This window comes from Carassius auratus, chromosome 4, assembly GCF_003368295.1.
Source record: "Carassius auratus strain Wakin chromosome 4, ASM336829v1, whole genome shotgun sequence".
In the NCBI taxonomy this organism is placed as follows: domain Eukaryota; kingdom Metazoa; phylum Chordata; class Actinopteri; order Cypriniformes; family Cyprinidae; genus Carassius; species Carassius auratus.
The window spans coordinates 22,149,700-22,166,832 of NC_039246.1; the positions used below are offsets into that span (position 1 = coordinate 22,149,700).

The following is a 17,133-nucleotide window of genomic DNA, read 5'->3' on the forward strand; positions in this document are numbered from 1 at the left end:
ACTGTGTTAATAAAGTATAAATCTAAATGCATCCATTTAAGCTCATACCTGTATATGCATGTTTACTGTGGCGCCGCCCTCCTGGTGGCCTGCTACTTCTATTAGGCCTCAGTGCTGTGGTGTGAAGGTATTTGGATTAGATCGGTCATTAAGGAGCATCACGACCATGTCTTTCAAAGCAAGCTTGGAAGTCAACAGAGATGGGAGCATTACTCTACATCACAGGCCAAAACTAATTATACAGCCATATGGTGCTCAGAGACTCTAACAATCAACCCCGACCTGCCTTTAGCTCCCCAAGGAGAGCAGGGGGGCGAGGCCACAACAGTGCGATATGACACATGTCGTTTACACACATACATTGTGTGTGTGTGTGTGTGTGTGTGTTTGTGAGACTGTGACAGATGGACCAGGCAGTGGTATTGTAAGAACAGCAGTGCAGCTATGTGCTTTCCAGCCTCTCTCTCTCTCTTTTTCTCTTTCCCCTCACTCAATCCTTTTCTCTCGCTGTTCTGTCCTCTGACTCCTCAGTGACACAGACTGAGTGGAACAAGAGCGTATTGTGTAGGGGCCTCTGGTCTGCTTCAACACAGGCCCCTGCTGGGGGACTCACAACATACTGGCCTGGGGGAAAACAAACGATAAGGGACGAGAGCGAGAGACGGTTAGTCTATTTGGTGTAGGTTTTTTTGCATTAATTTGATGACCAAATACAACAAATATCTACAGCTCGAAGCTGTCAACCTGGCTGGATAGCTAGACAGTTAGACAGACAGACAGACAGACAGACAGACAGACAGGTAGATAGATAGATAGATAGATAGATAGATAGATAGATAGATAGATAGATAGATAGATAGATAGATAGATAGATAGATAGATAGATAGATAGATAGATAGATAGATAGATAGATAGATAGATAGATAGATAGATAGATAGATAGATAGATAGATAGATAGATTAAACTCAAGGAGGCCCACTAGAGTCCTCTTCATTCTACTCTATAAGCTCAGCGGTTATGGGGCCCACCCGAAAACATGGTCCTGGAACCATTGAAATGTGGCCCTTAGAAACTTTTAGAAACCTTTGAACCCTTTGTCATAACTGGGCAACTGCACCAAAATATCACATGTCATTTCGGTTTCTTCAGAGAGAAAAAGACCAGCAATGCACACTACCCATCATGCGAGAGGAAACTCTCTGTAATTCTCTCCCAGCAGGCATCAGCATCAAGAGCCATTGAAGAAAGAGTCAGGCTTGGCTCATTTGTTTGCTTTGCTGTCATTGCATCCATAATTAGCTATATGGGGTGTCTAATCCCAATTATGAGAATGAGTTCCTTCATATAGTGGTTGCAAGTGGTAATTATCATATCTTAGAGTCACTCTGTATACTGAGCTGGGAACTGGACAGCTGCTCCTGCAGAGGGGCAGAGTTTTCGAGGGGAAGGAGGGTGTTTGGGGCCCTTATTAGGAACCAGGGGCCCACAACAGGCAAAAGACTGTTTGCTCTGAGGCTCAGTGGAGTAGAGCAGCATCCGTTATTGGGCTGGGTGGCCTTTGCCTCTCACCTCTCCTTTTTAGCTGTAAATGATGACGAATACGCTTTCCGCCTGACCCTCATGCTGGACCCCCATGTTAATTATTCAGGACCTCTTTTTGTGTGTGCCCCAAACAATGTCTGTCATTAAGCCTGTGTGTGTATGTGTGTGTTGGGATGAACGTGAGTGTGTCCTGTTCTTCTCTACATGAGACAGCTGCAGACTGGGTGCTCTGTTGCGGTATGGTTTGTTTAGTGAAGGATTTCTGCTCTTGTGCATTTGCAATGCCCTTTTCTCATTTGCATTTTTGACTAAAGATTCCCCCAACCTCATGCCGTGATGTGACCCTAACCTTGACCCAGATGTAATCCCCCACTTTGGCCAGTGGTTTCCAATCCTACTCTTAGAGCACCACCTTCTTGCAGAGTTCAGCTCCAGATCTAAACCCAACTTAATCTAGGTCTTAAGGGTTACTAGAAACTTCCAGTCAGGTTAAAACTAAACTCTGCAGTAAGGTGAGCCTACAGGAGCAGAATTGGATACTTCTAGTAATTGTATCTGAATCCCTGCTGTCCTCATATCCACATTATTTGAACAGATCTCAACCTCTTTTTTTGCCAGATGTCAGGAGGAACCAAAATGTGGATCATTCCAACAGGAGTCAATTCAGTGTGGTTCTACCACATGTACCTGGATGCCCTAATCCAAGTAGAGCTTCTCCAGAACCCCCATCAAGTCCTTCTCTGACGCTCAAGATTGTTGATCACCCTCAGAAATCCCAAACCTCCAATCCACACTTACAACTTAAAGATGAGGAAGAGGATGCATGCTCTGCTCCACAAAATCTGAATCAAGGGCACCATGAAATGGGTGAAGAGGAGACAATGACCCCAACAACTCTGTCCACCCCGACAACCCCAAGCATCCCAGCCACCCCAGCTACTCCTGGCACCCAAAGTACTCCAAGTAGCCCAGTCACTCCAGGCACACCAAGTTCATCTGTGACCCCAAATTCTCTTTCTGATTTTAGTGGGCCTTCATCAAGCCAGTTCAGCCGTAGCACTGACCTGAACAGTAGCTTCTCAGATGCCCTGTCAGGTACATCATTCTCCTTTAACACTTGGTTATCATCCATATTAAAATGAAAATGTAGATGTTGTAGTCAAGAGATCCTTAATTGATATATCTCTGCATTCTCTTTACATTACTAGTGAACTCCAGCATTGACCATTGTGAAGACAACAACACAGATGATGAGGATAACCATGCTTCTGACCTTGAGCAGAATAATTATTATCAAGAGGGCTGCTCTACTTCTCTCCCCGAGCTTCACTTTAGCTCTGCAGGAAGTTACAGTCAGGCCAGCTCACGAATGGATGCCCTTCAAGCACATCTCTCTAGATCTCTCACCTCCTGCAAACAAGAAACACCTTCCACGTGCTTGCCAGACACTCCAATTTACACCTCCAAAACCCCTCAGTCTCAGCAAAGCCCAGCAACCCAACAATCCACATTTGGAACCCTGCACAGACACCCAGGATCCAGCCAATCTGGCTTGAGCATTCAGTCACAAAAATGCTCAAATGCTAAATGCTCAACAGCGGATAGTCGATCAGAATGGAACCTCTGGCCTGTGCTTCCTCCCATCATGCCACAGCAAGATGAACTGCAAGGTGAGTTTAATGGGATATAAACATCTGTTTTTCCAAATATAATCTAATTCTAATGATTTTCTGACCCCCTTTTTTCAAAGAATAAAGCTCACGGAATTTTATTCAAAATTGTGCTTAAATCAAGAGATACAAATTTACCAGGTTAAGAGAATTACTTTTATTATTATTATTATTATTATTATTATTTTAAAATATATATTCTATGAAAGCCAATCATAATATTGTATGCAGAGTAACATTTAATATTTTTCTTTGCAAGCAGATTTCTGATTTCAAAATTTTCATGCTATTTTACTGTAAAACGTGACAAAAGTGAAAAAAAGTTAATTTTGCATGTGCATTATTTCTCATATATATATATATTTTTTTATTAATTAAGACAGTTTTTAGTCTATTCATGAGCTTGGCTCAATGATTTCGATTCTTCTGGGGACATTTTAGTAATTCCATCCCGGAAAGAATGGCAAAATCTGATCTCATACACACACACCTACACACACTGTACGCTTTATTAGATTGAGTCTCGCATAGTCATCCACACACGCTGGGGTCAAGTTGGGCCAAACAGAACTGAACATTCACTGTACCTCAGACATGAAAGAGAACAAAAGAAAATCAAAGTCCTACACCACGACCATGAGCTTCGGCTTTCTCGACACAGCGACTAAGTCATAAATATGGCACGGAGCTTTTCTCTTCTTCTCTTCACTGAAAGCGGAGGGAAAGCGAGGGGGTTCTTTTGATGAAGAATCAGACTGGTACCGTTTGATTCCCCAGTTCAAAGCAGCCAAAGCCTTTACAATGGGGGGCGTTGTGGGGGACGGGGGGGTGGTGGTGATGCCGGCTGCATCGTGTTCTCCCCTCTGAGCCTCAGCCTCCTGCGTTCCCTTCTTTCTTCCTCTTTTCTCTCTCTATTCTCTCCTCCTCCTGAAAGGCAGACGTGTGGAGCTGTGGTCATAAATCCGAGCTGACCGCCGCCTCATTGACGGGCGAACAGTGAGCGAGCCTCAGCTACAATGCGTATCTCTTAGATGCTCTCCGTGCGCTAATTTACCATCCCCTGTAAGGATGAAGAGCTGGGGCACTGAAATCTGACTCTAACTGAGAGTTCATGAAAGAGAGAGCAAACAATTCAGAAAATAGAGAGAGATTTCATCGTCTTTTCTAGCTTTTTTTTTTTTTTTTTGAGTGATAAAGCAGCTATCAGCATCTTGTTTGCACACTTATGGGTCCAGACAGATAATATAACACTGATTCGAAAGTAGAGCCGCGGTTTAGTAATTTACTTTATTGCAATGAGGGACAAAAAAACGACACTTGGGGGGACGTCAGTGACCTTTTCCTAACTTTCTTCAAGTCTGTCTTTGTGCAGTTGTGTGTATACAGCACTATAGGCCAGTCTGGGGGTCTGTTTTGTAAAACTGACCAGCTTTCTGTCACCCCCCATGCTATGGTCCAGCAGTCAGTGGCCGACCCCACAATGACCTCTTTCAGCCCCATCTCAAGAGTGTAACTGTCCTTGACAATAAGCGGGACCCCCAGGCCTCACTGAGACACCCATACCACACACACACACACACTCACACACACTGCTTGGCCCTCAAAATCTCCATATTGTGTGGCCAACGAGAGAAAAAAGGAGAGTAGAGAAAGGAAAAGGAAAAAGAGACACATATGGCACATATGTAGCAAACTTTCTGACTATAACATGCACACACAACTTGATATTTGGGATCAAGACTAATAATTTTCTACTTTCAAATTTTGAGCACCTACAGAATAACTGGAATAAGGGTCAAATTTCACTCAAAAGAAATGACTTCTAGTTACTGATTGGTTAATGAAAAGTGTCACACAAAGGCTTGGGGTCATATGAAGTATAACTATATATTTACACACTGTATATAGTCATATACTGTATATATTCAAATGTTTGGGGTCAGTAAGTTATTTTTTTATGAATACTTTTATTCAGCAAGGATTCATCAAGGAATTTTATATTTTATAATTTATTATTATACATTTATTATAATACAAATAAATCATGTCCTTTTCATTCATCAAAAAATCCTGAAAAAAATGTATTACAGTATTAAACTGTATTAAAGTATTAAACGGTTTTCCTCTTTGAGAATGTTTCTTAAGCACCATATCAGCATATTTGAATGATTTCTGAAGGATCATGTGACAAATTCATTTAGAAATATATTAAAATAGACAACAAAGTGCAATACTATTTCACAATATTACTGTTTTACTATATATTTTTTTATAAATGCCTTGGTAAGGGGGCTTCTTTCAGAAACTTTAAAAAAAACCTAATTGACTCCAAATGTTTGATCTTTTGTGTGACATTTTATTTTTATTTTAACAAAATATAAAGTTATTTTAAACTTTCTTACAAATACCTTTTATGTTTTTTAAAGGGGGCTTCCATATATATTAGCTACACACACAGCAACACTCTTTACACAGCAATGCTGATATCTGACAGCAACTGAGCCACTAAACCCTTGAGTAGATATGGAACATTATTAAATATTTTATGTAATTAATAGATTTTTATATGTATATATACACACATTTGTACTAATATCAGTTAATTTGTCACCTTTTAGTGTAATTTTACCAATACATTTCTGAGCCCGCCTTCATCCAACCTACAGGCTGGTGTACACAAACCCCACACACACACTCACTCAGACACATAGACTGTCTCAAGAAGCACTTGGCTGAAGATGACGATGAGCTTGACAGCACCAATATGTTCTGAAGTGTCCAGTCAAGTCTCTCTATTGTGTGTGTGAGTGGTAAGCCAAAGGATGCTCCCATACAATAGCTGTGTGCGTGTCTTAGTGCAGACAGACAAGGAAGCCTTATTTGAATATATATGTATATGTGTGTGTGTGTGTGTGTGTGTGTGTGTGTGTGTGTGTGTGTGTGTGTTTTTTGTCTGTGTGCATATTATTTTTGCCTGTTAGGGTTTAAAACGAGAATTGAATAAGAAATAACCTATAACTGTGCACACAAATGAATTACGAGGTACCTGACTGTTAGCGTATCTGTTATATATATCTGTTAATCTACACTTGTATATCAGAAGCTTCTGGCCAAAAGCCATTCTCTGGAACTGAGAGAGCCCTGCAGGGGAGGGTGTAATGATGGTGGTGGTTTGACTCATGGAGGTATTACAAAAATTAATCGGCCTGGAGCAATATTCAAACAGTATTCTGGTTGACAGCTGAGGAAATAGGTTAAAACGTCTATTGAGCTAAAATGCAAATCCCTCAAATGAGCACATGAGGGATGTTTACACAGTATATTGCGTTTGTAATTACTTTTCATGTTCTTGGACCGTTTCAGATGAGAGCTTACTGGGAGGGACCCCTGACTCCTTGTCCGACAGGTCACAGTCTGATATCTTTGCTGAGCTGGATGATCTGGCCCCTCGCTCAAGTTCCTGTGTGTCTCCAGACCACCCAGCCGGGAGTCAAACTGACCGATCCTCACCTACCACAGGTAATACTGCCAAAGCCATGGACACAATTCAAAAAGAGGCTTTTTATATTGTCACTACACTAAACAAATTTAAGCGATTAATTATCACCGGGAAGATTTACTTTGTGTTAAGTCAACAATGCATTTTTTTTTTCTAATTTATTCCTGTGATTGCATAAATGAATATACTCCAGTCTTAAGTGTCATGTGATGTGATCCTTCAGAAATCATTCTAATATGTTGATTTGGCACTCAGGAAACATTTCTTATTATTGTAAAAAAAAAAAAAGAAAAAAAAGAAGGTATTATATAGGAGATATGTTTCTATGAGCAATGGAATGTTCAATAGAACAAACTTTGTGTTTAATTCACTTTTTACATTATATTGTCCTTTAGTCACTTTAACCCACCCTTGCAGAATTAAAAATGCAGATTTGTTTTTTTCTGAATAAAAAAAAAATCTTACTGGCCCCAAACTTTAATATAATATTTTATATATAATATAACAGGTATTAACACTTTTGCTTTTTCAACATTCCATGTTTAAATCTTTCCAAGTTTTCAGTTTATTGTCTATACTTACCTTGTGAACAGCGATTACCCTGTTTATTTGAAAACTTGTTCAACATGCCATAATTATTTACTCTCTGTTTCAGCAGAAATGTCCAAATAAGTTATGCAGTCAGGCATGGAAAAAACTCAAATATTGTACGGACCAAGAGATTAAAATCACTTGCCGCTGTGTAAACTTTGTTTACCAGTGTACTAACGGCATTGTCTCGCCGCAGACATTATTTCAAATCTGTTTGTTGTTGTGAAAAACCTAATCCTTCAATTAGACACAGTCCCTGTCTTCACCCTGTCCCGAGGATTATTGCTGTGTGTTTGTGTAAAGTAAAGGAAAGAGAGGGGGACAGAAACATTACCTAAGTGAATTTTTCCCCTTAGGATTTCCTCCTGAATCTTGACAAGGTGTTAAGCGTTTCCGGGTGCCTGTGTGACCTGACCTCCTGACCTGACCCTCTCACCTTTCTAGCTCCCTCGGGGTGGCTAACATGTTCAGCTGCACTGTAATGCGTGTCATTATGTAAAAAGAAATCTCAAATGAGATCTCTCTCATGGATAATTTTGTTTAATACTCCTATTTCGAAGATTTGTATGAAAAAGTGAGTAATCTCACATGTGTCTCCTAAAACCAGCATATTGGTGTACTAATGGTCGACCAGACTAGACCATCACTAAACTAACATAAACTAGCTGGTTTAAATTGGTCTTTTTTAACAGGGTTTAATATATGGGAAATGTAATCCATGCATTTTATACATAGCTCTATACTCTTGTCCTCTATACAAGTTGTCCTATTGTCAAATTGTCCTATTTGTTTCTAGTAGTTGTAGGGAAAAAAAGACAAAAACTGATATTCAAACCAGGCCGGTTCTAGACATTAGGAGGCCCAAGGCAAAATTCATGTTGGAGGCCCCCATCCCCAATATAAAGAAAAATTTGATCCCTAAGCTTGTTTTTTTATACAACATTTAATTTTAAATGTTGCATATTTTTACTTACACAATACAAATGTTTGGACACATAACTATTTTTTTATGTTTTTGAATAAAGTATCTTATGCTCATCATATATATCTCTTTTATAACAATATGTCTTTTCTATCACTTTTTATCTATTTAACACATCCTTGCTGAATATTATCATTATATTTTTTTTAATGTATTTTTGATCAAATAAATGAAGGCTTGATAAGCATAATACATTTTTCTCAAAAGCATAAAAAATAGTAGTAGGTCATAATGTTTGCCTGGTACCTTATGGACATATTGATCAAACTTTATCTAAGGTAATCTCTTTTTTGTTTGATGCTATTGTTGTTATTATTTTGCTGTTTTAGTCAATGCATTCACAGTTCAAGAATAACACTTCAGTAGATTTATATAAGTGCTTTTATCATTTTTTTCCTAGCTGGGTATGGGCAGAATTTCCCAGATCCAATTTAATAAATATAGACTACAGATATTGTCATATTATCAATATCAATAATATTATATTATGTATTGCATTGTAACCTTAAATATAATAAATATACTATATGTATATTTATAAACACACACACACACACAAATCAAGTGGAAGAGAAAGACTACTAAGCAGAAATGATGCAGCTCACAAATCAGAATACGTTGCGTGTGGGCCCACTATTTTTAACTCATAATAAAGTGGTGCATGATCTTTACAGAAATGATGCTGATTGACAGAACAAGTTCATATTTAGAATACACTGCAATCGCTCTAAAATAAATGACAATAACTCACGCACCTGCATTAAGAGCTATACTTCTCTGCGTGTCTATTTAGCTGTTAGTATCACACAGTTCGCAGCACCTGATGGATTGGTGACAATTAAACAGTATCCATTGAACAATGAGGCTATAATTTGCTGCCCGTCTTGACTGGTGGACTAGCATATAAGGGATGCTACATCTATAGAACCTATAGACAACAACAGAACCTTAAGGGCCTGTTTATAGAGCCATATCTCTGAAAGGCATTGGTTAACAGTAAAAATTGTGTCTGTATGTTTGTAAAAATAAGGTTTGAAGTGCTGAGATTCATGTTTAGAGTGAGACAGTAGGGTGAATTCCCCTAATTGCCACACCTCAGTAGTGTGGGTTGGAGATTTGCATATGTGGCCCATAGCGATAGTGATCCCATTTCTAGGGTGTGACCGCAAAAACAGCAACCTTATGACACATTATGAAAGTGTGATCCTTAGCACTCCCTAAAAAAAATAAAAATAAACAAAATAAACAAAACAAGAAAGGCATCTCTAGTATTTTGATTTTAGACATAAGAACACTTTACATGACACCAGTCTGTTTAAAATTTATATGGAAGACATTTGTTTAACTCTTGAAGCCCTGAGTATATTATATTATATTATATTATATTATATTATATTATATTATATTATATTATATTATATTATATTATATTATATTATATTATATTATATTATATTATATTATATTATATTATATTACAGTTATTAGCAATTACTGTCACGAAAAAGATATGGTACAAATTATGATTTTACAATATTTACAAACAGCCTTTCCTCAAACAGCAGGCATGTGTTAAAGCTCAAAGGGAGAGATTGTCTTTTTTTAAAAAATGTTTTTTTTTTCAAGATAATGATTATATATATATATATATATATATATATATATATATATATATATATATATATATACTTTTAATAAATATTAGTGAAATTTTAGAACATTATTATTTTGTGCTAATAGAGTTCACAAAATGCACCAAAAATACAAATATTTCCCATTATCGCTAATTCTGATCACTCTTCCACATTTATTGCAGATTTGACAAAAATAAATTAAAAAAATCTTTAATTTATCTTTTACTGATTCCAAAAAACTGTGTTTTCATTTAACTTCCACATCAAATTAGCTCTGACTGATGTGCATGTTGACAGATCTGAGTCCTGGACTTGCGGCACTGACTGTAGGATGTGATTCGGGTGATCTGGGATCTTTGTCCCGTGTGCAGCTCCTGCTATTGGAGCGAAGAGGATCCGAGAGTCCAGGTTCCATCCCAAGTCTCGAATGGTGTCGAACTCCGGACGGGGAGGAATATGAACCTGGCCTTAGAGTCTGGAGCTCGGGCATTTCCCAATATTATCAGTCCACAGGTACATTACATATCATATAGCAAGCTGCCAAGCACCTGTCCAGTGTAGCGGTGAATGTCTGCGTCCGTTTGTGTGTGTGGGTGTGTGCACGTATAAGCTTGCCTTTCTGTGCGCGTATTTGCGCGTAAAAAGACCGTAGCAGACACATTGGCCCTGCTATCTCTCCCCATCACCTCTCATCAGATTGCAATGTTTACATTCACGAGCAACAGCGCCTTGATTGCCTTTAAATAACTTTGAAAAATAACAGTTAGGAGGGGGGCAAAAAAATCCCAAGAGGAACGGTTGATTTGAGTTGGGGAAATTTGGCAATTGTGAGAGGGCGTCGGGGAATAACGTTACGGGTGTGCCGATTGTTGGCCGTCCTTGAGAGTAGTGTTTTTAGTATTTGTGTATGTGTATGTGTGTGTGACCCCGTTGCCGTTACCTTTGAACCAAAGCCGGCATGCCTCTCATCTGTTCCAGGGCGCGCGGCTACAAGTCCTTAACTGAAGCCATAAAGTTGCAGCGGTTTGTTGCTCCTCCAAAAAAAAAAAAAAGCTTTATGGAGTTATGAAAAAGTCATATTAATAAAGATAAAAAAGTTTATCATTAACCCAAAACCTCCGTTCATCCACACGTCTGGTCGCAATGGCCCCCCTATCAGGACGTATTCCTGCGATGCGGCTATTGTGCATTGTTCAGGCGCAATCCACAGATAAAGGCACTACAAAGGAAAGCCACATGCGGCGGATCAGATCTGGGTGCAATCTTGATCGGATGTGTTTTGAAATAGTGTTAATGTGTTTCTAAAGTCTGGCACAAACATGCACGGCCGCGCGTGGAGGCCAGGCTCCTCGCTAGGTGTGTCTGCACCTGGCATGCTGCGAGTAGACAGGTGCTGTTTGCTCGTTTGTGAGGCACCATTTCTATCAGTATTTGCAGAGGGATTATGGACCTTCAGTCCTGTCAAATACAAGGCATCAATCACTCACTGTCGTCCCTCTTCTTGCATTTCTTTTGCACTTGAATATATTTGGTCTGCCTCTTGTTTTCAAGCCGTGTGTGTCTATTTGCAGTCCCCGACAACCGCAAACCATTAAGTGGCAGAAACAGCAGCCAAGATTCTTTGGCAGCTTTCAAGGGACGCAGAAAGTGCCCCGGGGTGAGTACGTCGCTCATAAAACCATTTCAACACACACATAGAGGAATCTATGAGCCACTTTATGGCTGTCGTTGCTGTATGGAGGCGACTGGGGGATTTCTGCTTGCTGCTGGGCGGCAGGTGTGGGGCTAATAAGTCACTACGGATGACAAAAAGGTGCAGTCGCTTATAGAAAAGAAAGTTGGGCTTCTCTGACTCGCCGTGGTGATAAGAGGGCTGAATTTTAAAGCATGGATGTGCCACAGTGGGGCCAGAGGGCAAGGTTTAGGGGGTAAACAGTGACAGCGAGGGGTACGAGGACTCAAAGCATTGGATGCAGGTGCAAAAGGATGGAGGCATTAATCTTTCTTTTATGAAGGAAGGAGGAAAGCCAGGGGAGGGGTTTGGTGGCCTAAACATGAATGTGTTGTAAGCTGCCGTCAATTAAGTTTCAGTACAATAGATTTTCCCCAGGACAGATTACTGTGAACACAAGGGAGGCCACTGCTTCTTTGTAGCACAGCAGGGCCATGGCCACAAACACACATTCATATTTGGTGGTTACGCACTTCTGTCCTGTTTGTGCTAACCTGTGTCTGTGTGAATTGTTGTGCTTTTAGCTCATCAGTGTTGGGAGTGTATCAAGGACATCATCCTGTTGTTCTCTCAGCCCGAGGGTGTCTGAGAGCAGCTCAAGGAACCCAGAAGAAAAAACCACCTGTGATGACCGAGGTGTGCCACCACTCACACCACCAAACACATAACTGTTATAAAGGATCTGATTATACACCTGACAGATGGAAACCATAACAATGCTCAAACAGAAGTTGAGAATTAGCACAGTTTCCATCCAGTGAGTCAATAAGAACAAAATCGTTACTTTCTTATAAATTGGCAGTGAATATATTCATTTTCATATAAAATAATTTACTTGGACCTCAGAGTGAGCAGACAAAGCACAATAAATGCGGTCATTGCTTTTGGAGGTGGATGCCTGTTTGCGAACACAGTCGTGAAGTGAATTACTGTATGTATGGTTTGCTTAAAGGAATATTCCAGGTTAATCTCAATTTGTGGCATTAAATTCATTACCACACAAAAAATATTTTGACTCATCCTTCCTTCTCTTTAAAAAAGGACAGTGAGGCACTCACAATGAAAATGATTATGGCCAATCCAGAAACATTCAAAAACTCACGGTTTCAAATGTAAAGCCACAAGACCTGAACAACATGCATGCATACATGATTCACATGTGAAAAAAAAAATCACTTACTACTCCTTTTTTGTGTAAAGTTATGTCCAATTTTACAACGTTACAACATAACATCATAAACCCTAAAACGACTGTAAAAAAAAAAATGTTTTAGACAGATTTACAGATCAAATAATACACCGATTTTACACAGTCTCACCAAGGCTGCAATTACTTGATGAAAAATACAGTAAAAACCAATGCTGTGAAACATTATTACACTTTGAAATAACTAATTTGTTATTTATTTAAATATTTATGTTTTTCCTTGAAAGTTAAAAAGAGCAACATTTATTCATTTTTGATCAATTAAATAAATCCTTACTATATAAAACTATTAATTTATATTTAAAAACTCTTACTCAAACCAAGATTTTGAACAGTAGCAAGTTATTAAATACATTAATAAGCTTTGCATTTGATTTTAAATCCTCCAAAACATTTTACTTCCATTAGGTGCTTCACCGTAACCTCAATTTTTTATTTATTTATTCAAAATTATTATTATTTTTTTTTTACAGAAAACAAGTGGCAATATTGAATGATAGTTTTGTAGTTTACAACATTATGCCACAAATACTGTTACTGTGCTTAAATCGAATTGAACCAAGAATATTCCTTTAAACCTACACCAAAAAAGAGAAACCATTTTGACCATAAATGTGCAAAATTCATATCCTTGATTTGATCACATTTAACAACTTTCAATTGAATACCCCTACATCAATAAAAATGTCCTGCATGTGAGCAGTGTACGAACACCTGAGAGCTCTATCATAATGTCCACCTGAGGGATGAATACCTGCATGTTGCTAAGAGTGTACAGAGTTAAGGTGCACCTCCATGAAGCTCTCATCATTGCCAGGTCAGTGTTTGGTATCCTTGTGTCTCCGGTACAGTTAAGCCACATAATCCCTCTCAGAGGCAGCTGCCTGGTGCCAGGCTTGTCTTTGCTGTGTGACCATCTTATGTACATAAATGAAATAAGGGCCCAGAAAGAAAATTAAGAGTCTGCATCTTTAATGTACTCTCAGCCTAGTTCTCATGATGCAACCTCAACCAGACTGGAAATATCCTGCTCAAGCCTATTCTGCTATGACTGAGCTATATTGCATCTGTCATAGCTTTGAAGAATAATGTTAATCACCAACATCCATCAATGTGTTGAGGGAGTAATGTCCCATGTTACTTGATCAGTCATACACCTCCATTAGTGGCTCAGACTGGCATATCTGCAGGGCACAAAGGTGTCCCAAAAACAACCCATTCTAAGTCTCAAGGACATTTAGATAATTTATTTAATCTTCTGAGGCGCTTAAAAGGATAGTTTGAGCAAAACTCTTTTACAAACTCTTTTACTTCCATGGAATAATGCAGCTCTTTTCTATACAATGAAAGTGGATGGTGACTAGGCCTCAAGCACAAAACACACTTTAAGCATCATAAGGGTAGTCCTTGTGACTTTTGCACTGTAAATTATTGTTCACAAAAGAAAAACCATAAAAGATAACTATATCTAAAAAATATTTTGCTTCGTTTCATCACAAGGTTGTGAATCCCCAGATGACATTGCCCCGCTCTATTTGTCACCCCTCTCTCCCAGTGCTTTGCTGACAGGTGAGTGGTTTTGCTATAATACCAATGGGGTATTGTATTGACAATACTGTTTATATATATATATATATATATATATATATATATATATATATATATATATATATATATATATATATATATATATATATATATATATATATATATATATATATATATATATATATATATTTATATGTATAGAGACACACAGATATATATTTATTTATTTATACTCCACATTTTACACACCAAGTCATAGTCCCGACAACAAAAGACTTTCGGTTAATCATTTGAAACTAACCAGAACAAAATGAATAAGGGACCTTGGGTTAAGTTATTTCACTAAGAGGGGCAAATGAAAGTAATTCACCTCAAAAGAGATGTTACTCATGTAACCTAGGAGATGGTGGGAGTGTCTGAGAGCAACTACCCTCCTCAAAGTCCAAAGACATGGTCACTCCTGGGAAGAGGGTTAATGTGGGGTCAGTGCGAGGTCGATCCAGGGCCAGTAGGTATTGAAGGCCTCAATGTGACTGAAACAGTGGACATGAGATTAAATTCTCCTGCTGAGAAGAGCATTTGGATTATCACTGAGTGGGACTCTTGTGATAATCAAAAATAAGTCTAAAAAAAAAAACTCTTAAAGGTCTCTTTTTTTAGAAAGGAAAGTGGGAGAAATGAGAAAAGAAAGCACACCATTTACAATAAAACCACTAACTTTAAAGGGATAGTTTACCAAAATTGAAAATTCTGTCATCATTAACTCTCTCTCAGGTCATTTCGAATCTATTTGACTTTTCTTTGTGGACCATAAAAGAAGAAATTTAGAAGATTTTATATATATATATACATATATATATATATATATATATATATATATATATATATATATATATATATATATATATATATATATATATATATATATAATGATGGTTGTTTCGGACCCCCGGTTAATTTCATTATATGGACTGTTCTTCGAATACAAATAAAGTTATACAGGTTTGGAACGACATGTTCAAAGAATTATTAACAGAAAAAAAAAACTATAGTAATCTACTACATGCCTTCTGTCATCTAATTCAAAATTTAGACATTTTAGCAAGCACAACCTTTTTATTATAATTCTAAAAACATCCCTATTCAGGTTGTGGAACGTGTGTTTTTGGTGTAAAATCTTTACTGGTTTTTAAATTGTAAGAATAGCTTTTATATTGGTAGTAATATTTCAAGATTAACATATACATTTATCATTTTCCATATTTTTCTTCTTTTTTTTTCTTTTTTTTTTAAAAATCATGTTAAAATGAGAGTATTGAATATGATACAATAGGCCTCACATTAGACTATCAGTATAAGTTTGTCCCCACAGTAATAAGTACAGAGCTTTATTATAACACTAATCATTTAAATATTATATCATAAATATTATATCATACATATTATCCTACATATTATCCTATATTATACATATACACTATTATTTTTTGTTCAGTTCGGGCCTCAAACTGCCCAAACAAAAAAGCCTGATGTATTGTCAACAAAAAACATATATGCAAACCTTTACATTTTGTCTAAAGGTTCAATAAACTGTTCCATTACAAAAGAAATCTGACTATTATATCATACATCAGGCTTCACAGGGATAAAGTGATCAATTGTCTGCTTATGTGCGAGTGAGTTTGTGTCTTATATGTATTTATTTAGATTTTTTTTTTTCTTTATAAAAGCAAGACACCATCAGTTATTCATCAGCTCAAAGAAACGATTGATTTTCAAATCATGACTTGCACCCACTAATAAAGGTGTTTCGGTCACTGTTCAAAATGACACATGACACAGACCCGATTCCCACCAGTGTCGGCTCCCTGACAACTCTTTTGTGCTCCCGGCTCGTAATGAATTCATAGGTGTCCTAATCCCTTTTTGTGACGGAATGGCTACTGTTGCTTCTCCTGGTCACTCGGGTGACCCCTGCAAGTGTTTATTATAGTCTTTAGCATTCAGCTGAAACTGAAGATGTCACAGAGGGACATGAATGTGCCATCATCCCGGACAAAGACAAGGGCCTAAGCCGGACTGACCCGGGCGGATTGTTCTGGAAGACACCAGGCGCTGGCGAACAGATTAAGGGCGTGAATGAAAGAGATGGGGAAGGAGAGATTAGCCATGTTCGAAGCAGGATCGTTGTGCCCTAAAACAGGACCACACACTGACACAGTCACTTTGCCACTATTGTCTCTCTCCCACTGTCACAGAAGGCTCGGAAGCCATTGTTTGCCAAATCCTCAATCGTTTGGACAGCGCTGAGTCCTGGATACCGACTCTTTGATTGGCACTTGTCAGCGCTGCTAGAATGGAATGACGAGTTGGGAAACTGAAGATCCAGAATGGACAATTGGTACCATGAATAATAATCAAGGAGGGATTTTCCCTTTTTCCTCCTCCCGTCCCTCTATTCTGCTGAAAGTTGGAGGAGAATGGCTCTGGGTGGCACCGCTGAAAGCCTCTTGCCGCCCGATTGTGTTGTTGACGCTCATCCCTTTCTCAAACACACAAAGAAAGAGATACACGGTCGACCTTCTTGCTTCTTTCTGGTGCGCTGGATACTCGGATTTCCACATGGGAGGGTGGGCAGGTTGTGTGTTAACCAAGACGGACCAGGGGAGGTTTGTGTTTTGTCTTCTATGGCCTTGTGAGCATCAGGGGAGGGCCAGATGAAGGAT

The 17,133-nt window shown here is 38.4% G+C and overlaps 1 protein-coding gene across 2 annotated transcripts in view; it reads left to right on the plus strand.

Moving 5' to 3' along the window:
- LOC113062792 (uncharacterized) overlaps positions 1-17,133 on the plus strand; it is a 41,227-nt gene that overhangs the window by 12,043 nt on the left and 12,051 nt on the right. Inside the window, exons 4-10 of one of the 2 annotated variants that reach the window (XM_026232768.1) lie at positions 2,163-2,639; positions 2,753-3,214; positions 6,578-6,733; positions 10,218-10,433; positions 11,492-11,577; positions 12,177-12,288; positions 14,360-14,428. In XM_026232768.1, coding sequence (XP_026088553.1) covers positions 2,163-2,639; positions 2,753-3,214; positions 6,578-6,733; positions 10,218-10,433; positions 11,492-11,577; positions 12,177-12,288; positions 14,360-14,428 — 1,578 coding nt within the window. The remainder of the gene's footprint in view (positions 1-2,162; positions 2,640-2,752; positions 3,215-6,577; positions 6,734-10,217; positions 10,434-11,491; positions 11,578-12,176; positions 12,289-14,359; positions 14,429-17,133) is intronic. The other variant, XM_026232778.1, reaches the window with a different exon arrangement.